At 41.0% G+C, this 26,410-nt stretch overlaps 1 protein-coding gene across 34 annotated transcripts in view; it reads left to right on the top strand.

The window, feature by feature from the left end:
• The window catches only part of CLASP1 (cytoplasmic linker associated protein 1), a 274,262-nt gene that overhangs the window by 168,442 nt on the left and 79,410 nt on the right, over positions 1 to 26,410 (top strand). For 12 of the 34 annotated variants that reach the window (XM_078451384.2, XM_078451387.2, XM_060625370.3 and 9 more), the window contains 8 exons: positions 137 to 304; positions 905 to 954; positions 1,697 to 1,867; positions 3,637 to 3,684; positions 4,170 to 4,193; positions 16,603 to 16,707; positions 18,987 to 19,013; positions 20,335 to 20,502. In XM_078451384.2, the coding sequence (XP_078307510.1) occupies positions 137 to 304; positions 905 to 954; positions 1,697 to 1,867; positions 3,637 to 3,684; positions 4,170 to 4,193; positions 16,603 to 16,707; positions 18,987 to 19,013; positions 20,335 to 20,502 (761 nt within the window). The remainder of the gene's footprint in view (positions 1 to 136; positions 305 to 904; positions 955 to 1,696; positions 1,868 to 3,636; positions 3,685 to 4,169; positions 4,194 to 16,602; positions 16,708 to 18,986; positions 19,014 to 20,334; positions 20,503 to 26,410) is intronic. The other 22 variants (XM_060625388.3, XM_060625376.3, XM_060625386.3 and 19 more) reach the window with 6 other exon arrangements.

Raw genomic sequence — 26,410 nt, 5'->3', positions numbered from 1 at the left:
CTTCCTGGTCCTGTGTCGCTCCTGGTAGCAGCGACCCGAGGATTCTAGTCCTTGACCGCGTCATGTGGTGGGCTGCAGAGCTGGGCGCAAGCCCCACGTGATCCTGACCGTGCGGCACGCTGCGTGTCTTCCCTAGGTGCTACTGGGGTTTCCACAGTCACTTCAGCAGAGAAGCAGAGCATTTGTACCACACCTTGGAGTCCTCCTACCAGAAAGCCCTGCAGTCCCACCTGAAGAACTCGGACAGCATCGTGTCTCTGCCGCAGTCCGACCGCTCGTCCTCAAGCTCTCAAGAGAGTCTAAAGTAAGCACTTCAGCCGTGCTTCTCGTTAGTGTGAGCTTTTAGGTTTAAAGGTTTGCTACATGAGAACACAAATGCCAGCTGTGTTTTACATATATGTGCCTGTGCTAATCTCCCCTTACTTCAGACGGGTTCTGCTACGTAAGATACCGTGGGGAACGGTAAGGAGTAGGGCGCCTCGGTCTGTGCCATAGCCGTGTTTAGTGAAATTTATATGGCAGTCCCAGAATACGGTTTTGGAGTCGAATAAGTGAATTCTTGAAAGCGTCTTCTAAGGGAATGTGAATGTTAACTTGGAGACAAGTCTGGAAAGGGAGGGCGTTCGGCACTTGGGAGTGAATGTATTACCGTCCTCGCGCTGTGTTTCTGACTTTTGTCTCTAGCCACGACTTCTCTCTGTATGTCTGGAAGATAGTCCAGTCTGTAATGCTAAAGCTTTGTTCAAAATTGGGGATTGATAAGATTGTGGTCCCAGTTACCTGAGAAATCCTGAAAAGTCTGCAATGATTCCTTCATCCTCCTAGTCTCCTGTCATAGACTGTACTTGTGTGAACGCAGATGGAGTGCTCATTGGATAATAATAAATGCATGTATACTTTTCAGTCGGCCACTCTCTGCCAAAAGAAGTCCTACCGGGAGCACCACCTCTAGAGGTAAGACTGACGGCCGTGGAGAAGGTGGTCTCAGGGAAGCCTGTTTCTGTGCGGCTCCCAGAGGCTGCTTGGTTGCTGGAAGCCGGTGACCTGCTTGCAGGTGCCCCTCAGGTTTGCACAGGGCACTCTCACGGCGCTCCTGCTGGACTGAGTAGTGCCCCGCTGTCCCAGGGGCTGAGGGCTGTGAGGAACCCACGCTGAGGATGCCTTGGGCAGGCGGAAGTGGAGCCCTGTGACCTTTCCTCTCCCACCTCCCTCCAGCATATGGATCCCTCCCCCAATAGTGCTGCTGCTTTGCTCTGGTCACTTGACAGGAGACTGGGGACAATGGGTGAAGATTTGAGCAACAGCAGCGGGATAGCGGCTGTTTGAGGTGGGAGAGTGGAATGTTCCCCGGGAGCGGGAGGGTGTCTGAGAGTGCACGGCTAGTTCACAGCGTGCGGGAACTGTCCACGTGTGGGCGCTTCTTCATGGTCTCACTTCTCACATTACCCAGAGATAGGGTCCATTTCTTTGGGGTTTATAGTCGATCACAAGAAAATAAATGTAATGGGTGTGTGTGTGCTTGTGGTTCTTCAGCGGTGGCTGAATTCTGTCTTCGGTGACCAGGAGAAACTGTGGTCAGTGTGCACGCACTCCAGCCTTCCTTAAAATTTGATAGGAAAAGCCAAACAAGTTGTGACGATGTATGTTTACAGTTCTCGTGTGGTCCTTACTGTTGTTTCCTCCTTCACCACTCAAGCTTCTACGGTCAGCACCAAATCCGTATCAACGACCGGGTCCCTCCAGCGGTCTCGAAGCGATATTGACGTGAACGCAGCAGCCAGTGCCAAGTCCAAGGTCTCATCGGCCTCGGGTGCTACGCCTTTCAGCTCTGCAGCGGCCTTGCCTCCGGGGTCCTACGCATCCTTAGGTAACCAGACCCCCACCACCTTTCCCCCGGTTTTGCTGTTTGAGATGACACTTAGCCCTGCTCAGATTTGCTTATTAGCAAATTACAAAACACCATCATTGAGGAAATTCTCACTGTTGCAGGCCTGAGTTTTGAGTATAAGTAACTCTGTGCATTTCCTGCTGGTTACCAGCCACCCTTTGTTGAGTGTTCCCTTTCTCTGGACGAGTAAGTACCTAGGTGCTCACGTGGTGCGTCACACAGAGCCACCCCTCAGCTTCACTTTCCCCTTCATGGCAGCCCAGCCAGCGCCTTGTCACCTCCCACATTGCCTCATGACGTGGGTGGGGCAGAGCCAGAACGGTTTCCTGAGGGATTCGCTGAAGACAGTCACTGTGATTCGGTATTTCCCAGTTCGGGAATCTGACCGGAGTGGCCGAGGTGCAGGATTGGGGGGCGAGAGCAAGGGGCATCTCTAGAGAAATGTGGTGGACTTACTGGCCAGCGTAACCATATTCCTCAGAAGAGTGCCAGGAGGAGACTGTACCTACTCTTAACAATAGCCCAAAGGACTTTTTGAAACATTATTAAATTTATATCTAGCAGAATGGTAGGTCAGTTTCTCAGTTTTTTCAGCAAATGAACACCTGTGTGTAGGGCTGATAGTTGACTTCATGTTATTTTTGTTAGAGCAAAGTCGTTCAAGCCAGAACCTGGGGACTCTGGTGGAGACTGAATACGTACAATTAAAATTTCATGAAACATTGAGACTGAATTGGTTCACAAACCGATTCCAAAGTCTGTTCCAAAACTGACGTTCTCAAGGTGTTCCGAGCACGGAGTCCCAGGCTAGAGCGCCAAGGGGAGATTACTGGGCTGCCGTTTATTAGCTTGCTGACCTTGAACAGGCCATGCAGTCTCTGCATCTGGTTTCTCTACCTAATTAGTTGTGGAGATCATCACCCAGCTCAGACACACGAGAGGGATAAATTAAATAATTTAATAAAAGTCCTTTGTAAGCGATTACCCCGTAAGGTGAAAAAAACGGATTGTGCTAAGCACGTGAGAACGTGAAAGGAGTGTGTTCTGGAATGTTTGTTAAGTTGGTCTTGTTTTCTCTCGGCAAACCCCTCAAACACGGGTACTTTTGATTGGAAAGAAGCCCAGTAAGTGCTCTCCCTGCCCATCGCTTCACTACTGTAATATTACATTGGAGTGTTTATGACATTAGGTTGGTACGTAGTCATCCAGTAAGGGGGACGTCAGTTCAGCTCTCTCCCAGGGTGGGGTAGCTCTGTTCATTTGAGTTCCGTTTTTAAATATGTACCCGTGTTTCAATACATTTGATCCACCTTGAGTATCTGTAGTTAGTATCTGTTTTGCTGCTTGAGAACTTGAGTAAAAACTGTCTTTTAGAGGACTCTGTAGTCTTTGTTTTTTTGTGCATACCTTATTTTAATATGGACCATGTAGACTTCCCTCAGTGCTAGCAAAAGCACCCAGGTCTTTTGGTCTGACGATACAAATGGACCTTTTACAAGCAACTGAGGATACATTTTCAGCCCAGCATTAGCTCTTCAGGTAACAGGACCGGAATATTCCCGCTCTCTCAGCATTTCCGAGAACCCTGCCTCCACTTGCTTCGTGTCCAAAACCACAACACAACAAAAAACCTGGGAAGTTGAGCATAATCCTACTGAGAAATTGTTAACGATGACTACTTAGGTCGGCACATTATATCCGTGCGGAAGTGTAGCATTAAAGCTGACGATCCTTTTCCGAACTTCTAGAGTCCAGACACATGAGGGAAGATATGGAGTCCGTAGGCCATGACTCAGGTACCCTGCTGTACAGCTTCTGCCGCTCACCGTGTAGTTGGGTAGGCGTCATTGCTAGAGCTAGCTTCTCTCAGCTTCCTATCTGCCTCTGTTCTTTGGGGGACTCTTCAGTACTTTAGCTTTTGGTTTCCCCCCCTTATTCTGCTGGTACTTGGTTCTAAGAAAAAGAAACTCTGAGAGGATGAGGGTTGGCTAAAACAAAAGCCCAACAGTGTATCAACTGAGGCGCTACCCTGGGTTGACATTTTTTAGCTTGTTTTCCAAAAGCAAAAGCAACCTTCTACTAAGCCGATTTTAATCGGAGGCACACGTACTTGCTTCAGAATCTGCTTTGCTGTTGAACTTGTTTCTTTTTTGATTTTATTTTAAATTGTACTTCTGCTTTTTTAGTAGCTAATAACATTCTGCTTTTTAATTTTTTTTTTTTTTTAATGTTACTAACTGTTCCCTGTTATCCCCTCCCTTGTTTTTTAATTTGCTTAAAGACGGTACTTCCACTAAAGCGGAGGGTAAGCGGTTTGTTTCTGTGACTGGGGTGTGTCTCGCCTTCACCCGTCCTCTGTGCTCACTGAGTGTTGCCTGGTGCCCACTCGCCCCCACCGAGGTCCCTGCATGACGCATTGCACGCTCCCTCCGCTCTTCTTCATTCTGTCTCCCTGCTTCTCTGCCTTCCCCCTACCTGAGTTCTCCTCGCCCTCCTTGTCCTGTCGTGGTTCTGGTGAATCTGTCACTTGTGTGCTGTCCGTGGTTTCCAGCGCCCGGCCTGCCCCAGGGAGGAGCCTTGTCCGGGTGCTGGGTGCTGCCGTGCCCGGGGGCTACTGCTCTCAGATCTTGGTATTCCCGAAGCACCCCCTTCGCAGCTTTCGTTCCCTTCTCTTTCTTCCTCTCTTTACCTTTGTGCTTCTGTGGGCCTCTCCTGTTTTGAAAATAAATTCAGTGTCATTTACTTAGGTTAAAAGGCCGGTAAAGGTTTTCTACCAGGTAATTGATCGAAATTTTTAAAAAATAACTTTTCTCTTTCCTATAGATGCTACTGAGTCACGTGATGTCATTTTTATTTGTATCACTGACACATACCTGTTCATTTGTTGACCCTCAGTCTTCCCCTCATCAACCGTGTATTAAATGCCTTCCATGTATTAAATGTGTCACGTTCTGCGCTCCACACGGGCTCTGGCATGGTGAACGAAACACACACATCCAGATCCCCTTTGGTTTCTTTTTATGCCATTCTCCGGAAGTTTTCTCCTGATTTTGCATTGTCTTTTGACTTTAAGACATAACCATTTTGGCCTGTATAGCTCTTGGATTAGCACATGCTAGGCTAGACCGTCCCTTTTGTGCAGCCTCTACCCGGAGAGCAGGATAATGCCTCAAATCATTGAAATTTAGAGGAACCTCATGTGCTTAAGATAGTGGCTTAGGCCCACCAACCCTCAGCCTGAGATTTAACACTTAGCAGTTGCTAGTTTACTGTCATACCTTATTTAGCAGCTCCAAAAGGCTAGCCTGCAGTGGACTGGCTTTTATCCTTATGTGTGCAGCTCAGAGCACTTTTAATCAATACACTACTTCTTCAGGGACTCATAAAGGAAAAACTCGGAATGGAATTTTTTTAAAGATGGGCATAGTCCCAAGGTCAGTGTTCTTCAAACTTACCTCATAAAAATTACCTGCAACGTACTAAAGAAACAGAGTCCTGGGTCCTTCCCCCTGAAAATTCGGATCAAGTTTGGAAGGGGCAACAGAATCTGAATTTTCAGAAGTGAGCCCCAGTCAGTGGTGGTTCTTTGGGTTGGACAAGTGTGTGAGGTGAAAAGTTTCCCAGGTGAAAGTGGACAAGAAGCCTATGTCACAGTGAGGACTTCCTTTGTGAGAGCAGACGACAGAGGGCTGGCGGTGACTGCATTTTTTAGCCTGTAGCGAGTGATCTTACATTTCTCCTTCCCAGCGACATGATCATACGTATTTCCTCGGCCTAGGTGGAAGAGAGGCGGAGAGTGGAATTCTGTAATGTAGATGAAGTGGAAAGTGAAGATGTTCCAAGGGGGTTGTATTTTTTTTCCAGATGCTCTAATTTTATATGCCTGTGTGATAAGACTTGAAATCAGCCTGCTGTTCTCCCCAGCGCTGGGAATTTTTCACTTTTATTTCTTTTTATCAGTTTTCTTTTTACCAGTGCAGAGCAAGGTCAGAAGATTACCTACTCCGTTATTGTGCAGGAGACCAAGAACGAGGAGTCTCCTTCTGGTTCCCCTTCCGGTAGAAGTGGGAGAATGAGATGGGGCCCTTCGTTGTAGACGAATCTGACGGAAGACAAGCTTAGTGAGGGGAGCCGGTGAGCCTTTCTCTCTGTGTCCCAGGGCTGTGCAGGCTGTTGAGAGCCGGACATCAGTGCCTCGGGCTTGGAGTGCCCGTGAGACGGAAAGGACACAGTGCTGGTGGGCCGTAGACTCCAGCACTACAGACGCCCTGGCTGTTTGAGCAGTGAGGCCTAGTGGTGGTTCTCAAAAGAGCTGCACACAGATACTAGAAAAAGGCAGCAGTAAATATCACGCTGGACCTGAGTTTCCTATCTGAACTTTTAGAATCATTGCGGTCCTTTTTAAAGTTTGTTAATAAGCCTATGAAATTATTTTCCTGTCTAGCTCCCAGAGCAAGAAGGGACAAGTGCTTTCATCATTAGGAGACAAAGCTATGACTTAGAATCAATAGTTAGATGCTCTAAATTCAAAATTCAGATAATGCATTTGAATTCCGGCAACTTTGTTAGTATGGGAATGGAGAAAAATACATCTACTTGGGAGTTTTTTTTTTAATCATACACATCAAGTAGCCTTTCTCACGTTTATAACTAGTCAGAAAACATTTTTGGGGAAGAGCCCACAGAACCTCATCTTCTGGACAAAAGTTTATTTCCCCGTCACGTTTGAATAATCTGGGGGATTTTAGAAAGAAGCATTCATGTCATTGGTTTTGGTGCTCGTGGGATGAGTCTGTGATGAGATGCTACACTTGTGGTAAATGAGTACATTCCCATCTACTACTGTTTTTTGTGGTTGTTTGTTTTTGGGTTTTGGGGGGCCTTTTTGTTTTAGCTATTGTACTTAGGAAATGCCTTGTTCATATTTTTTTTCCCAGAACACATACCTTTAAATGAAAAGTTACCAGGCTTCAATGGCTCCAATGAGTGGGAGCTGATGACTTCTTGATCGTTTCAGAGGATAGATGATCCTATGTTATTAAGTCCAAGGGCATGCTTAACTACCGGTGATTTTAAGATTATGGAATAAAAGCGATGTAGCCTTGTTTGCTCTTTAGGAAAGGGACTTTAAATTTTAGTTCAGTTTCATTGGGAAATCAAACATTTGGTATCGCTTATATATTTATCCCAAGAACTCTGACTTCCAAGTGATTGGCTTTTTTACACAATGAAAAAAATATGTGTTTGTCTATTGGAGTAAAAGAGCGCTAAGATTCTTTTAGTTTTATCGGTAAAAAATATGAGGAGAGTTGTTAATTTGGGAGAAGTGCTTGTAGGTAAGAGAATTTCGAAGTGGTCAACTTCCCAAATTTTGATTTTATCAAAAATACCTCTTATGAATAAGTTGAGGTCGGTTTAATTATGCCTGGAAGCTGTGAGTTGCAAAATGGACACATATGCCAGAATGCCCCTGTGTGATGATGGAGATTTACCTAGAAGACCTTTCAATCTGGATAACCTCTAAATTGAGAATTGCCTGGAATTTTGCAACTATCATAAGGGGGACAGAAACCCTAGTGACATGAGACTGTCTGATAGGTGATTTTTTTTTTTTTAAATGTTTGTTTACTTTGAGGAAGAGCGTGTGTGAAGTGCACGCATGCAAGCAGGGTGAGAGAGAGAGGGAGAGAGAGAATCCCAAGCAGGCTCTGTGCTCAGAGTGCACACAGACACGGGGCTCCATCTCACAATCCGTGAAATCACGACTTGAGCTGAAATCAGGAGTCGGAGTCCCAACCGACTAAGCCACACAGACCCCCCCCCCCCCCCCCCCCCCCCCCGCTCATGATTGTTTAATTGCCTTGGACTAAATGTAGGAAAACCATGCCTGCAAGTTAAACCGGGTGCACAGGTTTTGTTTCCCATTTTGAGGGCTCTTCTGGAAGAATGGAAGTGTGATGGAAAGGAATTCTCCAGCAGCTTTATTAAAAAGCCACTCAGTATGGCTGTTCTGTTTCACATATTCCATGAAAGTCAAAGGCTGTCCTCCTCCAATTCTTTGTTTTCTTCTAGGTCTGCTTTTCTTGGGGTGGGTGAGTTTGTTTGTTGTCCAGCTCCAGAACTTTTTTTCTGTTGGACAGTTCTCTATTAAACTCTTCTTTTTCATTTTATTTAAAATTATTATTCTTATTATTTTATTTTAGAGAGAGTGCAGGAGAGGGAGAGGGGCAGACACATACACACACACACACACACACACACACACACACACACAGGAGAAAGAGCGAGAGAGAGGGAGAGAGAGAGAGAGGGAGAGGGAATCTCAACCAGGCTTCATGCTCAGCACAGAGCCCAACACGGGGCTTGATCCCACAACCCTGGGTTCATGACCTGAGCTGAAATCAAGAGCCGGATGATGGACTGACTGAGGCACCTGGGTGCCTCTATCTCTTATTTCTGTTTATTTTACATTATTTTTCTTCCATGTCTATTCACTCTCTGTCTCTGTCATAACACAGTATGAATGAACATGAATGTCAATAGCAGGTCATAATGTAGAAGTGAAGTATAGTTTTACTCTACGTTGCATTTATTGAATAGACTTTGTTTTTCTTAAAGACCAAAGGGTATTTTGTATCATCTTTATAATACCATCAATTAATACAGTGAACCAAACGAACCGACAGCCTTCTCTTTACAAAAGAAATCTGTATCTGAATACAACACAAAAAAGGCCCTTTTAATTCCCTGAAATTGATTTTAAGGGTGCCCTGAGGTCTTAGTGACTCATGTGAGTCCCTGGGGCAGATGGAATCAAGCCGCTGTGTTCCCCCAGGTGACAGGTAAGGTTGATGTCGAGGCAGCATTGTCAAGGTGCTATAAATCCATGACAAGGTGGGCTAGGAGCAAAACCTCTTTATCTTCAGGTTGACACGGTAGCTCTTGACTCTGCTTTAGGTAGGGGAAAAAAACCAGCCCCCCAATTTGTAACTGAGCTCTGTTCTCCTGCAAGCTGTACCTTCAGTTTTTATTATCTGTGGTGTCTGATGAAGTAAAGTGGTCTGCGTTTCTAGCCCTCAAGGGCGCCTGACAGGAGCAGTGAACTTCTACAGAGGAAGACCCTCAAATCTGGTTCCTTGGGGTTCCCACAGATTAAAACCTGCCAAGTGTGAGCTCTTAAGCTATAAGTGCATCTATAATGAGTGAGAAGCAGCAGAGAAAAAGAATACAAACATACTTAAAACAAAATTTTTTTTAATTTAATTTTTTATTTTTTTAAATTTACATCCAAATTAGTATATAGTGCAACAATGATTTCAGGAGTAGATTCTTTAGTGCCCCTTACCCATAAAAAATTTTTTTTTTCTTAATGTTTATATATTTTTGAGAGAGAGAGGGAAACAGTACGAAAGGGAGAGGGGCAGAGAGAGAGGGAGATACAGAATCCAAAGCAGGCTCCAAGCTCTGAGCTGTCAGCACAGAGCCCGATGCGGGGCTCGAACCCACAGACTGACCTGAGCCAAAGCCAGGCACTCAACTGACTGAGCCACACAGGCGCCCCAAGAATACAAACATATTCAGTCCTTCAAGACTTAAGGACCTTTTGTGTAATATGAAATAATTAAATGTTTAAGAGAAATAAGAAATTTTTTTTTAGCATTATGTAGAATTGAGTAGTCTGAACGATCCTCCTTGTTGAGGACACATCACTGATATGGAATAAAAACAGTGAATCCCCAGACCTAAGCAGAAACAGAAACCCTAGCAGGTGAGGGTCCAAGCTGGCTTGTACCCTGAGGTCTTTGACTGAATGTCAGAGATTTGGGGCATTTCCTGCAATGGGTATGCAGGACATGGGAGGACAGGAGGTGAAGGACAGACCCAAGACCTGATCATCACTGGTGTCCAGGAAGTTAACTCAACCTTTATACTGGGTACGGGGGGAAAGTAATCTTCCCTGATAATTTGCAACCATAAATTACACCTTCACACAGTTTTTTGATCAGAATTTACACTGTGGTCTTTGTGATCCGAAAAACCCAAATAGATAAATGATATTAAAGTGGCTGTGGATTGCTTGTGTCCACAGGACACTAGCAGGAGCAAACATTAATCCTCTTTGGAAGAATTAAACTTCAGTCTGGATCTTAAAGAATTCCTATAAGGTTCCAAGAAAAGGAATCCTTTCATTTCACGAAATAAAATCTGGAAAGACAAGCAAAAGGAGCTGTAGACTATAAAGAATGACCAAGTAGGTTTTGAAGAACAGTTGGGTCTTCTGAAAATGAAAATATAGTAAACTGTTAAAACTAACAACTCAGTGGATAAGTTGAGCAGCAGAATCCATGTAGATGAAGGGAGAACTCCTGAACTCAAGACAGGAAGTGCTGTCCAGAGCACAGTGCAGAAGGGGAGAGTTGTGAAATGTGACAGAGACATCAAGTCACGTGGAAGACGGTAAAGACATTTAACAGAGAACGGGACAGAGGCATCTGAAGAGGTGGTAGCTGAGAGTTCTTCAGAATCGGTGAAAGACACTAAACCATAGACTCACATAACCCAGCAAATCCCAAGCAAGGCAGATGGTGACACCACAGCTTGAGGAAGAAGGTAATAGAAGCAGCCAGAGGGACCAAGAGACTACCCACAAAAGAAAGCCAGGGTTTACATACAAATAAAACTGGGAACATCTGGGTGAGATGGATGGAGCATGTCACTGTCCATGTCCTGCTTCTGATTGTCCCCCGCAGTTTTGCAAGATGCTCCCATGGCGGGAAACTGGGCCAAGAGCACACGGGCTCTTTTTGTATTCCATTTTATAGCTGCATGTGAGGCTACAATTGCCTCAAAGTAAAAAGTTTAATTTGAAAAGGGACGGCTTTTAAAACTCCCATCTCCCCAAAAGTATGATTTAATTGAAGTTGTGTTTTTAGTAATGTTATTTTAATCTATGAGACCATTATCTTAGGAGATAGTAAATCATATCCTTAAAAAATTAAGACAAAAGATGGGGAGCCTGGGTGGCTCAGTCGGTTGAGCGTCTGACTTCAGCTTAGGTTGTGATCTCACAGCTTGTGAGTTCGAGCCCTGTGTCAGGCTCTGAGCTGAGCCTGTTTCAGATTCTGTGTCTCCCTCTCTCTCTGTCCCTCCCCCAGCTCGTACTCTGTCTCTCTCAGAACTAAATAAACATAAAAAAAAATTTTTTAATTAAGGCAAAAGAAGGAAACAACAGACTTAAAGGAAAATGAAAAATCAAAACAAGTAACCATGCATATAAAATAGTAAAAATAAGCTCAGATCAGCTAAACTTTCCAGTTAAAATAGAAGGTTTGTTAGATTCAGTTGTTGTTGTTGTTGTTGTTGTTGTTTTAAATGTTTATTTTTGAGAGAGAGTGTGTGTGCAGACAGGGGAGGGGCAGAGAGAAACGGGGACAGGATCTGAAGTGGGCTCAGCACTGACAGCAGAGAGCCTGATGCAGGGCTCAAACGCACAAACTGTGAGATCATGACCTGAACCAAAGTCAGCCGCTTAACTGACTGAGCCACCCAGGCACCCCAGGCTGGATTTTTTTTATTTTATTCACTTGAAAAAAAATTTTTTTAATGTTTATTTATTTTTAAGAGAGAGAGACAGAGCATGATCAGGGGAGGGGCAGACAGAGAGGGAGACACAGAATCTGAAGCAGGCTCCAGGCTCTGAGCTGTCAGCACAGAGCCCGACGCGGGGCTCGAACTCACGGACCACAAGATCATGACATGAGCTGAAGTCAGATGCTTAACCGACTGAGCCACTCAGGCATCCCAACTTGATTGTTTTTAAAGATCCAGCTATGTGATAATTAAAGGGACAAATCTAAAATACAAGGCTGCAGATAGAGTAAAAGACAAAGAATAAGAAATACGTAAAAGAAAGCTGTTGATCTATTAATAACAGAAAATAAAGCAAAACCTTTACAAAGGTGGATTGCTATGTAATAAAAAATGAGTAAGTGGCAAAGATGTAATTATCCTGTTTTTATGGGCCTAATAAAAATAGCCTACAAATATATAAAGAAAACATTTGCAAATTCTCCTTTGGAGTGAGCGATATGTAAAAATATAAATTTCTAATAGGTAATACATTTATGTGGTTCAAAACCCAGAAAATAGCAAGAGGTACACAGTTAAAAGTCTCCCTCCCATCCTTTCATTTGCCTAGTTATCACGTCTTTCCCTTCAACCCTAGTCTTACAACTTGTAGTTTCATTTTTGTTGAGTTTCTTTGCATATAGAAGCAATACAAAAATCGTATTTTCTCCTTTTAAAACAAGAAAGGTAGCATATTTACTATTCTGCATTTTCATTTACGTATCTTCATATTAGAGAGGACTTTACATATTAGAGAGGACCTCGTCATTCTTGATTACCACTGTACTGCATTCTGCCAGTTACCTATTGCCAGTTCCCTAATAGCCAGTTACCTATTGACTGACATTGGAGTTACCTCCAGTAATACTTGCTATTACAAGTAACATTGCCATGAATAAACTTTTATATACATCCTTTTGCATGTTTGCAAGCATATTTGATAGGATTATTTGCCAAAAGTGGAATTACTGGATTAGGAAGCACATGCATTTGTAATTGTGACAGATATTGCCAAGTAGTTTTCTGTAGGGGCCACATTAATTTCCACTCCTCAATGAAGGAGAGTGCCTCTATTTTTACACACCAGAATATTAGCATATCCTTAGATTTTTGCCAGTCTGATAGGCGATAAATGGCATTCTCAGTGTCATTTTAATTTTGTTTTCTTACGAGTGAGCCTGAACAATATTTCATACACTTAAGAGCCATTTCTATTGCCTGTTAACTGTCTGTTCCTAGACTTTGTCCATTCTATATTGGGTTGTGCCAGTGGTGTGCTGGAGCTGTCTTGAACTTGTTCATGACAGCTAATTGTTAAATTTTCAGGCATTTTGTAATCTGGTTGATTTCATGTCAGTAGCCTGAACTTGGCCTGGGAATATTGACATCAGGGAAATTGGAAAACACAAATCAGTGAGGAATCCTCTCCCACAGCCAATTGTTACACATTTACCAGCACACTACTGGTTGGTGGACGTCTTACAACTTTTTATACGTTAAAGAAATTAACCCTTTGTAATATGAATTGCAAATAATTTTTCCCAATTTAACTTGCTCATCATTTTCTTCTTGTCATGTTGAGGTTTTACAAAATAAGTAGTCAGATTTACCTATCTTTGATTCTAATGGCTTTCATAGCTAGAATGGACTTTTCCACTGCAAATCACAAAGGATTTCTCCCATGTTTTCTTTTAGAACTTTTATGGTTTCATGTTTTACATTTTAATCTCAGGTTCATTTGCTGTTTTTCTTAGTGTAAAGTGTGAATGTGAAATATGGATCCAACTTATTTTTCCAAAGCAAAGCATTAGCAGATAAGATCTAGTAATGTGTTTTTTTAAAGCAACATATTATGTTGAACTATATCAGTCCTTACGGAATGAAGCAAAAGCAGTACTTGGAGGAATATTCATAGCCTTAAGGTTATATTCGAAGAGAGACTGATTTAGGAGTTTCTTTCCAATTTGTTAGAAAAAGAATAGAATAAACCCAAAGGAGAGTAGGAAGGAAATAATAAAGATAAGAGTACAAGTTAAATAGGAATTAAACATTCACTTGACAGGATAAAGAAATGCAAATTGTATGAGGCATTGGAGAATCACAGTCTTCCATAAATTCTGAGAAGAAAAAGTGGGAATACTTCTTCACTCATTTAATGCAGCCTTTAGTAATAAACCAGAGAAGGTACAGTCAAGACATCTTGTGTATGTGAGTGTGTACATCGTGAGTGTGGGGGTTTAGCTCAGGTTTCAGAGCTTAGAAACTTCCTGATGGAGCTCAGCACATTTAGGAGAATCCTTTTATCTCAGAAGATGCAGGGAAAGCATCAAAAAAAAAAAAATTACAAACATTTTGGCAAATTCTTAGCAATTAAATAGAAAGGAGTTTTCTTAGCATGTTGAAATACCATACTTCTTGTGAAATTCCAGATTTTTTTTTTTTAATGTGGCTTAAAGGAACAAATCCTACCCATGTGGGCGTGGACTACATGTCCTAAGACAGCAGGATAAAGGCAGAGAAATGAAGGGGTAGAGTTTTAAGGGAAAAAAACTGAAGTCTTATTTGTAGATGGTGTTCTATTTAGATAACCCCAAATGATCTATGTACAAGTTAGTAGAATTAACACAAGTTTAGCAGGGTTCCCAGAATTAAGATCAAAATACAAAGATTAATTCATATTTGTCAAGGAGTTAGAAAATATAATTTAATAACATATTTATGTGTCATCAAAATAAGGCACCTTTGAATAAGTCTGTAAAAATTGAGGAAGACTTTAAAGTGAAATAAGTAAAGGAAAAAAAAACATAGAAATATCAGTATCATAAAGCTGTCTCCTTTCCTCCCCAAATTAACCTTGCATTCCACATAATGCCAGTTAAGATTTCAACAGAGGCCATTTTAACCTGTATCTTTATAAGCACTTGGAAGAGAGCAAAGGGCCTTAGGAAAAAGTGGGTTGATTTTCTCTGCCAATTAGCAAGATTTTTTTTTTTTTTTTAAAGCTAATACTAACATTGTGATGTTTACTGGTTTAGACACGCACATCAACGGGACAGACTAGAGAATTGAGAAACAAGTCCACACATGTATTTTAAGTACTTGGCAAATGACAAAGACAGCTTTGTAGGTCAGTAAGAAAGGGGGTAAGAAAGTTCATTTGGACACTGGTTAGTAATATGGAAAAAAAACAGTGGATCTTTCCTGTACCTCCTACAGAAGAATCAATTCCATAAGTGACCTCACAAATAAAATGTTAAGCGAAACAGTAAGTTTTAGAAACATACATACCTTATGATATAATTAAAAGCATTTTAATATATAAAATGATGCCATCTGTTGCTTGGTTATGCAACTAAATGTATTAAAAGTTTAAAGAAATGCTAGAGGATGATGAATGCTAGGTTTAGGATCAGGTTACCAAATGTTGGAAGAAGGTAGGGGGTACACGGACACTAGCAAAGATTTCTGTGTTTTAAGCTGAATGGGTATGGATGTTCACTTAAAATATGTTTTTGTGACCTAAATATTTTGTAGTAAATTTGAAATAGGAAGTGAGATTCAGTTGGTTTTCATGTTGACTTTGCCTTGGTGACCACCTTGATTCAGTGTGGTTACTTCCTCACTCAGGTTGGCCAGCCAGTTGGCCAGGCAGGCATAGGTAGCCAAACTAGTGGTGTGACCTTAGGCAAATTAATTAATCCCCATTTCTCGGTTTCCTCATCTGTAAAATGGGAATAATGATATGTTCTTATGAGGATTCCGAGTTCACATACATACAGCTCTTAATATAATACCATCTAATAGCTGTTAGTACAGTTTCTAGAATTTGTGTGTTTTTACTTAAACTGCTGTTAAAAGCCATGGATTCCTTCTAGTTTCAATTTTTTTTTCTTAATGTAGTACTTTTATTGCTCCTCCCCTCCCTTCTTGAACCTTGTTCAAGCCTTAGGGTTTGTTTTTCTGGATTACTGTTCTGCAAGCTTTCTCCGATGATGAGGTAGAAGTGGTTTTGAACAATGTAAGATGCCAACGTGAGTTCCATTGGTTTATGTTTTCCGTATCAGACTGCTGTTCTTTTTTTTTATTTATGTTTATTTTATTATTTCTTTTAATTTACATACAAGCATATAGTGCAACGATGATTTCAGGAGTAGTTTCCTTAATGCCCCTTACCCATGGAGCCCATACTCTCTCCCACAGTCCCTCCAGCAACCCTCTGTTCTCCATATTTTAATAGTCAGACTGCCGTTCTGATTGAATTACGCCAGGAGAGACATTTTCTGTCTCCTCTGAAACCAAAGAAACCCTGAATTTCAAAAAGTTTAATCTCTAATCATACTAGTCTGATCATCAATGATTTTGCATTTCTGAATTCATTTTTGTTTTTATGGTTTCATGGTTTAATAGTGGGAATTAACAGATTGCTTTACTTACAATAGCAAATTTTTTTCATAACTGCCTATGACATTGCGTTATTTTTAGGTGGTTGTTTCTCTAGGTACTCCTAATATTGATTCTGCCTTCTTCATCTTTTGCAGCCTAGAAACTTGTTGGCATACATGCTTTAAAATAGAAGTTTATTGCTACCTGTCAAAACCTATTTATTCTCCAGGGTACTGTAGCTTTTGTTGCTTGCTGAGTTTTAAGGGTTTTTTGGTGTGTGTGTGTGTTTGCATTTATTCTTTTTTCTGTAGTATTTTTCTTATGATGACTGCTCATATTTTCTGCTTTTGGAAATTTGACAGGTTTGTAGATGATAAACTAGAAAATGTCATGTGTAAAAAATTGGGGGAAAGATCCTCAAATAACTGTCATCTCATCTGAAAATATAATATGCTAGAATAACAAAAACAGAAGCACCTTCCGGGTTCATGACTTACTCTCAGGAGTAACTAACATATCTGTAGAACTTGTGGGTGCCGGTCAAATACACGGGCGTGCACACAGGGCAATGGGTGAGGACTGCTCGTGAGGAAGACCCGTGCCCCCTGTAGGTGGCCCCGTCGGTGCCTCTTGTTCGTGGTGTGGGTTGCGTTCTTGAGTAGAAAAACATTATGGAAACCCCGTTTTTGCTGCACATCCTCCAGGTCGGATCCGCACGAGACGGCAGAGCTCCGGGAGTGCCACCAGTGTCGCCACCACACCTGATAATCGAGGCCGCAGTCGCGCCAAAGTGGTTTCACAGTCCCAGCGTAAGAAGTATATTTTATACTCTCTGTTGTGTCAGTTTTGTTCAATCAGCTCACTCTACAGTTGAAAGATTTATAATATTTTCAGTACTTCAGGAGAAAACCACATCTGTGTGGCTGTAAGATACCGTGAGTAGTCTTGATGTTCGTTGAGTAAGCTCACAAAATGGAGTATTCAAGTGTACTTTTGTCTCCTTGCCAGGTGATTTAAATTTTGTATTATTAAGCATTAATGATTAAAATGTGGTTTCTCTGCCTTTCCTCAAGCATCTCAAATTGAGATAAATCTGGGCTATGACCCATTTTCCTGTCGATAAGGACTCCCTCTGATATAATTTAAGAGCAGTACCTGGGGATTATTTTAATGTGGAGTTCTCTTTCGAGTGGTAATAAGCAAATCCGTTAACAGCTGTCCCCTTTAACCCTCTGTTCTAACATTTGCAGCCTGCTCCTCTCTTCCTGCCAGCATAGGCCCCGCTTTGCCCAGCTACCCTCGCTTCCGTTACTGCGTGTCTGTACGTGTCGAGTCACTTGGCTTGCTAGCATCAGCCATGAAAGCAGCGGTAGATGGAAGGAATTTATTCAGATCGCTCTTAGGAACCACCCTGGTGTCTCACTCCCCAGCCACACTTGGCTTTTGAGTCTCCCACTCCCTCTGTGCGCGTGTAGAGTAGTGCTGGGGGTCCGAGTTCTCCTGGGCAGGATGAGTGTGGCCGAGAAAGGCTCTCCTTCCCCGGGAGCTGCACACAGGCCCTCAGCACAGCACTCTCTAGTAGATGTGTGTCTGCTTCCTTCATGGCCCGAGGAGCTGTCTGGTTTGTGTCAAGAATATTCCATCTGTGGCCAAACCTTAGGTTCTCCTTAGTATTTAGAATGTCTTTCTGGGCTCCTTGTGAATACTCCCATGTCCCTCTGGTAACTCCAGGCCTCGTGTTAAACAAGCGTATCTCCTTTCTGGAAAGAAAAGTAGAATGTCAGTCATACATTCCTGCCAGGATTGTCTGAAGCAGAAGCCCACGCGTCTAGCGTATCACAACATACAACACGACATGGATTGTACAGCTGTGGCCCAGCAGCTTCTACCTTGGGAACAATATCCAGGCTCTGGTTATTCTCTTGAACGCTAGCGATGCCTGGAGTCACAGATGGATCTGATACTCTGGTCATGAGTCAGGTCTTCTTGCAGAGAAATTTTTCTTGACAAAAGATACTCAAGACTCCATATTGAGATAGTATGTTAAGATTGAATTTAATAAAAAATGTTCTTTAGCTGTGAAGTGTTATTTCCTTTCTTGGAGTGAGGTTGGATAGTACTTTACAGTTCTCGGTGTCTGCTATTTATTGCCATTGGCCTCTGCAGGGATTCCTGCCCCTAGCCTGGCTCCTCTGCTTAGCAGGTGGTGAAGATGACGTTCTTGCAGAGGAATTTTCTATAGTCTCGATGATTAGAGCTTCCGTTCCTCAGTCTTATAGAAATACTGCACTCTGTCTTGGGGCTCCACTTTAAAAGTCTTCAGTTTCATTTTACTCACCAAATTCCCCTCCTAGGAAGGGAGACAACACCAGCAAATGATCAAGGCTGGACCTCAAGCTTAGTCATATAAATTAAGTATTTTTTAAACAGTTATTTTAATACAAAGTAAATATGAGCATATTTATATGTTTTACAAATGTAGGTATACTTAGCATTCATAGTGCCAGTAGAGTACTAAGTAGATTTCGTTAACATTAGATTTAGGGCCCTTAAGAGTTAACAAGCATATTTTAAATATTTGAGGACTTAAATATGTGAAAATTAATGTTTTAATATTTGAGGATTTGGCATAGGACATTCAGGTGAAACTAGTTAATAGCAGTTTCTTTGAATTCATTGAAGTTTATTGAGCACTTCCTAGGTAGTAAGCAGCACCACTTAAGGCGGCAGTAACACATAAACGAGTAGGATGCGGTCACTTCTCTCGGTTGCTCAAAACTAGAGAATATAGATGTGCTTCTGGAGGGCAAGACACTTGTCTTCTCTGCATCTCCTGCACCTGACACATGTAGGTTCCTAAATGTTACATGGACAGACCTGAAGTCAGTGCCAATAGAGTATGATATGAGTAAAATCAACATAAGTACAAAAGTGGACAAAAAGGAAAGAGACCTAGAAGAAATAGCTAATTTGTTAACATGTTTGTGAACAAAGACATTTGTGTTGTGTTGCATGCTGACCTTCTGTATTGTGCTATTGTCTTTTAATCCACTTTTTGCCTGTCCTTTGGTCTGCTCTCATAATCAAGGATCCAGATCTGCTAATCCTGCTGGTGGTAAGCCGTTTCTCTTCTTGCTTTTTTTTTTTTTTTTTTTAGTGTTTTCCCTCACCCCATGTTCCTTGCACAATGTTAATTTCTCTCCCTATTATGAGCTTTAATCTTTCTGCATTTTTTTCTGTTATGTTCAAATTCTAGTGTTTAAAATGGATTTTTCTCTTTTTACACAGTTTAATAATTCATTTGTGTGCTCAAAGTTTATGGGCAAGATTATTAAGTCCTAAGACAGGTTCTTCGTGGTGATGCGTACTGGTGATTTTTATAATGAATTTCACTTTAAATTGTAGCTAAGTCATTATAAAGTCCTAATTTTATGATTCGTCACCTTAGTGATTCATTTGAATGATGGAGTGTGTGTGTGTTTAATTTCCAGGTTGTGTTCCTTTAAAGGTTTTTATTAGTTACTAGGTTCAGTAGTTAGTATCTTTCTTAGAGGTACATTAATAATCATGGTCTTCTTAATTTCTCCCTATATTTTTGTCAGTTTTATGTTTTATATTTCAAAGCTATGTTATTTGGAACATAAGGGTTTATGACAATTATATCTTTATGGACAGTTATTCTTTTATCAATATGAAATATCCTTTGTCCTTTTTTAATGCTGTCTTATTCTGTTTTGTTGTTTTGTATTAGGTATGTTGTTTCTTTCTTACTAACAGTATGTAGTTGAATTTCATTTTATTTTTTAAACCAATCCAAGAATCGCTGTTATTTTAAGAGATTAATTTAGTCCAGCCACATTTATTATGATTACTGACATGCTTGAGTTTATTCCTACCGTTTTATTTGTGATTTTTATTTATTATTTTTTTTTTAGTTGCCTCTTCTTCATGCCCTGTTTTCTTCCATTTATTAAGTTAGTGGGGTGTTCTTGGGTCTGTTTTCTTCCATTAATGTTTAGGAAGTTTCTATTGTAATTCTCGCAATTATACTTAAAATTTTCAGCATATCAACTCTTACAGAATAAAAAAGCAAAACAGTAAACACCTTTGTGATTGTTTGTAGAAATTTGCTGTGGAACGGGGAGCTGTTTATACTTAGTCCACTGTTTTGAATCAGAAATCTTGCTGTCATTTTCGTAGAACTCCGCCAGTAATTCTTCTTTGTGGATACATTCTCTTATGTTATTTGAAGCTCTTTTATGCTCCTGTATTTAAAAAAAAAAAAAATCAGTACTACCCACAAGAAAGCCATTTTTATATGAAATTCGTAGTATTTGATCCAAATTAATGTGTAAGCTGACTTCTGAAATTGTAATATTATAGTTGTATTCCCTGATTTACATCCATTTTTCAGTTTTGTTTTGTTTCATTTTTAGCTGGCAGCCGGTCAAGTTCCCCAGGAAAATTGTTGGGAAGTAGTTATGGTGGCCTTGCCGGGGGTTCCTCAAGAGGCCCGCCTGTGACTCCCTCTTCAGAGAAACGAAGCAAGATCCCCAGGAGTCAGGGATGTAGCCGAGAAACCAGTCCAAACCGGATAGGATTAGGTAAGGATCCTCAAAGACCTTGAAATATCATTCCTAACTTGGTGGTAATTTTTATTATAATCTAATGGCTTTGTCTAATGTTGGAAGTAGAGATTTACTTTTGAACTGGGGGTGTCACTTTGCCTGTATTAAAAAGACATTCTGATTTGTGCTTTTTACAGACTATGGCCTGTTCAAATTTGAGTTACAACTAAAAAATACATGGGCCTCACCATTCAGATTGACGGGAAAGAATTACATCCCTCTGGGCTTTTGTACCTGAGAGCTCTCACAGAATGTTAGAACTGGGGGAGTGGGCAGGATTGTTCTCTTCACAGTTAGCAGCATTGTTGCTTTTCATCCTTTTTTTCATGGATTAGCACTAAGTCTCCATTAATCTGTGTATGTTTTCCAAAGCAATTTGTAGGGTCCACATTTATTTTGATTTTGATCTTCTCTAACCTGTTTGGTGGAACTTATGGTCAAAAGAACATGAGTAGTTACTTTTGACATAGTATTGTTCGAACATGAAACCTAGGAATAAATTAAAGTCAAATATATGATACTTTCGTGTTACGGTATTTAGTTTCTCTGTGACAATGAGTAGAATTACGTGAATTACTCTCAGCAGCTTAGAGACCTGTTATTCTATTCAAATCTAAATTATACATTCCCTGTTTAGTACTAAGAAGTCTTTTGTAATATATTATGAGAAATCTATGTTCATAGTCTTTCTTATATTTCTACCTGCTTTCTAAGGATAAAAATCTATTAATGTGAAATCAGAGTACTGCTGTATTCTTAAGTCCTGTTGGCTTCTTGTTCTCATTTATTTATCTCATCAGCAACTTTCACGTGAACGTTTCCTGTGATGCACCAGGCACGTTATTACACCTTAGGATCAGAAGATAAAATAGATGTAGCTTCTGACTTCGAAGAACTTGTGGTCCTAAGGGTGGAAACGTGAGAGACAGTACAGTAGATACTGTGACATAGTGTTCTGGGGCCACAGAAACAGAGTGTCTTGTCTGCCCCACTCTGGGACCACAGAAACGGAGTGCCCTTGTCTGCCCCACTTCTCCCAGATTGCCTGCTAGGAGAGGCTTCCTAGAATAGGTCATTTTGATGGTGAGTAAGGTAAGATTAGGCGGGGGACAGAGATGATGAGAAGGGTGTTCTAGGGCAGACAGGAGTGTGTGCCGGAACAGTGAGATGGGAGGGAGCATAATGGGCTGTGAGAGGCACAGGTCGTTCATTTGGCTACAGCAAAGGGAGTTGGTCAGGGTGAGTGCAAGAGGAGGGCAGGTGGGCTGGGAGGGTCCAGCTCATGAAAGTCCTTACAGGCCGCCTGAGCTACAAGAAGGCAGGGGCACATATTTAAGAAGTGGAATGGGTAGGAGTTGGTTTGACTAACATTTCCAAAGCAAATTTGAAACGTATTCAAACAGTGGTTTTGTTAATTGTACATGATCTCAGCTTTCTGTTGGGTGTTACATAGCATGGTCCCTGAGCTGACAAATTATTTGGATCCAGTGATTAGAAGTTATATGGATAACAACCAGAGAAAATATCATGACTGGAATGTCTAAATTTCAGATTTGAGGCTGTAACATGTATGTTTGGATCTAGTTTTGTTTGGAAAATGCATTTGATTTCATATCTGGTGGTGAGGTTTTGGCTGTCCTTTTTCAGTAGTTAATTAAATGTATAGAATGTCTCTTGGCAATCCAGAGTAGTTTCATTCTTTTAAAAATTATTTTCTTTTTCGGGATTTTACTTTTCCTATTATTAAAGGTGCCATTTTTACCTTCTTCCTGAAATTGGGAAAGAAACCACCCTAGGTTGTCTGACATAACTCTAGGACCTGGTATTTCATGGTTTTAACTATGAGTTTTGTGTTAGGGATAGTTGAAAAGACAACACTTAATAAGCATTTACAAGAGGTACTGTGAAACATCATCCATTAGTAAAAACTGAATAGGAACCTATTTTCTTCTGAAGAGTTCTTTTTTGAAACAATATTTTGAAGAAAGTTCTCACCTTGATGCCCATTAAGGGGGAATAGTTATGTGTAAAGCTTAGAGGTCATATATGTCATTCTGACTTAAAAAGGTATTTTATTTAAATTTCTGTTCATGGTGAGAACATACATAGATACAAAAGTAGATAAATGAGTAAATCTTTCCACTTCTTCCTATAGTACTGCTGAGAGATTCCATTTTATAGGGTGTCGCATATATTAGTATCTTTAGCAGTAGATTGTCCACTGTTGTGATCATTTAGTCAGTAGTGGGCGTATGCCTATGTGTCTATAAACATTTGGTTCATTGTATAGCAACTTTAAATGGAAATACTTAGAGAAAAAGGGTAAGCATCTTTTAAGAGTATTTCCTTTTGTGCCCAAACCAACTAATAGTTTTAATCATTGCTAAACTAGGCTTGGAATTTGCACTGAGAATTAATTCTACAAATTATCTACAAATTATGTTTGGTTCAGCTATGCTTCATCTGTGGTAAAAATGACATCAAATTTCTTCTTCTTCAGCATGTAAGGTTTCTTAAGCAAAACAGGATGTAATTCCTGTTATATAAACAAGAAACAGAATAAAACCCTGCTGCTCTCTTTTTTCTTGGCAATTTATTCCTTCACAAACTGTTCAGCCAAATAGAATAGATTATAAATTGTTTCATTTTGGAGTTTTACTCCGTTTTTGATGGATAATAAAGTTGTACAATGGAGTGCCTGAGTGGCTCAGTCGGTTAAGTGTCTGACTTCGGCTCAGGTCATGATCTCACAGTTCGTGAGCTTGAGCCCCATGTTGGGCTCTGTGCTGACAGCTCAGAGCCTGGAGCCTGCTTCAGATTCTGTGTCTCCCTCTGTCTGCCCCTCCGCTCCTTGTACTCTGTCTCTCACATTGTCTCAAAAATAAATAAATGTTAAAAAAAATTTTTTAATAATAAAGTCGTACAAATAGGTAATATCTATAGCAATTATATTTTGGAAGCTTAGTTTCCTTCCACTCATGTCTTGAGAAGGCAATAAAAACTTTTGATTATTGGTAGCTTACATCCTGTGGATATACATTTAAAATGTTTTCAGATTTTCTGGTTAAAAATATTTTGAAAACAAAAATTTACAGGCGTCAGTGTCCCCTGTTAAATTAGACTCCTGTGTGCAAGACCAAAACATGAAAATAACAGACTATAGACGTACTTCAGGGTAGTTCTCATTATTCCTCTTGGACTTTTGCTTTTGATGGGAGTTCTGGTAGGACTCATCTCTGCCTTAAAGGGCAGAAGTCAGGATTCCCTTAAAACTCTACAGAAGTATAGTGTCTCTTAAGAAATGAAAGCCCATCAAATGGGTTTTCAAGGCTTCCCGGCCTTTCCTGTAAGCACAGCACCACAGAATCACCTAAGAATACTGCTTCCAGAAAGTCACACAGCAAGCGTCTCTTCATCGTCTCTCCCTCTTCTGTTACGCCTTCACATCACGTATTCTCCCAGAGAACAGTTTTGGCACTCCCTAATGAGGTTAATTTGGTATGTTGTTTTTTAGCTTTGACCACCTAGTTAATTGGCTTTATAAAAATCATTTATGGATATACTTCTTAAAATCCTCCGTGTAGAGTGGTCTTTGGAAATGGTATTAGAAGTAGGCGTTATTCCTCTCGTGTTTTAAATTACCCAACATTTGAACTATTGCTGTCATCACTGATACCCCTTAATGACGCATGGGGCAACTGTGGGCAGATGTTTAGAAAATTGTAAACAGAATTCTGTCTATATATGTTACTACTAGCCTATGTTGAAGAAGCCAGTCAGCACGAATGGGTGACTAAACTTTCTCTGGCTGAAATAGTAAGAGGGTAAACCTTGTTAAGAATTATGCAGATTGTTGTTTCTGAGCATGTCTGCTTATCCCTTTTCATGCTCTTTTTTGCCTTCCCAAAGCAGGCTCAGCCTGGGAGAGAGCAGGGATTTCCCATTGTTCTAGCATGTGCATTAATTGAAGGAAGGGAGTGGAAGCAGAGTAACAAGTAATCAGTCAAGAACCATAAGAAAATGCTCAACTTAAGTGTGTGCATGTGTGAAACACCATCAGGACTGTTTTTATTGTTTTTGATTATTTGTTTTAGAGTGGGTGGTGGGATAAGATAAGATTTTCGTTATGCCTTTCAGCAAGGAACTCGGAGGTGCTCATGTAGGTACCTTATGTCACAGTACCCTTCTCATTTAATTGATTGGGTTCTTTCTTCCAACATTCCTAGGGGGGCAGCTGAGGCAGGAGAGGCAAAGTGGCTGGACCAGGGAGGTCATTTCACAAATTGGATGTGGTATTGATCCTCTTAGGGATAAGCAACATTTCTTCATAGGTTCTAGGCGACTTCCCATGTGTTGGTATCAGTGGGTGCTCCCTCGTTTTTTGAGGCTTTTAACATTCAGGCCATGTGCCTTTGCCTTCATCACAGGAGCTGGTTTAGAATTATCAGGAAGAATCTGTTGATCAAATAGTCACCGCCACTTTGAGTGCCTCCACGTCACTGTGGCAAAATGAAGGAGAATGTAGGAAGCACTGGCGAGTCCCACATGAGGCCCGTCTTGATGGATTTGCTCAGATTGCATTCCTGCGCTTGGGTTTTTCCTTGCTTGCCAGTGCAGACCAAGCATTGGGACGTCTGTCACAGAACTGTAGGGTCTGATTCAACTCTAGCACTGAACAGAGACCACAGTGGGGAGCTGGTTTGGTTTCTCACTTCCGTGTTCTCCTTTGTCAAGGAATTTAAGGATTCTGGTTTGTAAGACGTTCTTGTTCCAGTTTGCTCATGTAGTAAATCCCCCTTGGCTCTGAAATCATAGGCTATACTCATTACCGTATAATAAACATGGCTGCTTTTACATCAGTGAATCAAGTTTCTTTTTTCCAAAGTTTTCGGGAAGACGTTTCTGCCCAGCCCAGGATTGTAGATCCACTCAAGGTGGACATATTTATTGTCCCACATTCAGTATGTGCAGGATCATTTCTGAGTATTTTGCCAGTTGTGTCTTTGTTCCTCCAGTTAAATCAAAACCCAAAAACATCATGGTCTTCTCTGAGCTTTACCGCCCAGTTATGTTAGACCTTCAGTTACTCATGTGACTCTGTCTTCTCAGCATTTTATAACATGACAATACAGTCATTGTTAATCCATTATCCACAGATGGTTTTTTTGCAGTATAACGAAGGAGTATAATAAAATTATCCGTGGATAATCATACAGTAATTGGCTGTTCTTAGGTCAGTGGGGGGATCTTTTGGCACGAATATTGGGATTGTAGTTCACATGCTGTCGACTTGTGTGTAAGGCGTGCCAGATAAGAGTGCTTGAGTAGGGGACCACAGGCAAACCTGTTTGGGTTCCCATAGAAAAAGCAGGGATTAAATGTTGGGACCAGTAAATAAAGGGATAGCAGTCCTAACCCTTTGTTTATGCTGGTTTAGATAATTAAATATGTTAGAAGCATCTAGATACTTATTTGGAGTGGGCAGGTTCTCCAGCTGTGTCAGTCCTTAGGACTTCTCTTTGTAAAGAAGCCCAGGCTGAGAAAGATGAGCCCCCTTCCTTTTAATTAGGTAAGTTCATGTATTTCAGTGACCAGAGCCTTTATTCTGCTTTTTAACCCAAAGTAAATTATCTTTCTAACAACAGAGCGTATATGAAAATGGCTTTGGTCTTTTATCATCTTGATGAGAAGTTGGCTAAAGCTGTAAAAAATGATCATTTTCTGAAAGGCTTTTGACCTTGTATTTCCTGATTGTTCTTTGGAAAGCTTTCTTTTCATTTCTTACATTTAGGTGTTATTTCACCTCCATAAAAGACCCCACAGCTTTCCGAGGCATTGAGCATAATCGAGTTTTTACACAGACCCTCTCCTGTTGTCAGCACGC

The sequence above is a fragment of the Panthera onca genome, chromosome C1 (genome assembly GCF_046562875.1).
Source record: "Panthera onca isolate mPanOnc1 chromosome C1, mPanOnc1 haplotype 2, whole genome shotgun sequence".
Taxonomy (NCBI): domain Eukaryota; kingdom Metazoa; phylum Chordata; class Mammalia; order Carnivora; family Felidae; genus Panthera; species Panthera onca.
Note: the sequence above shows the minus strand (reverse complement) of the source record. Positions and strands in the feature narration are given on the sequence as shown.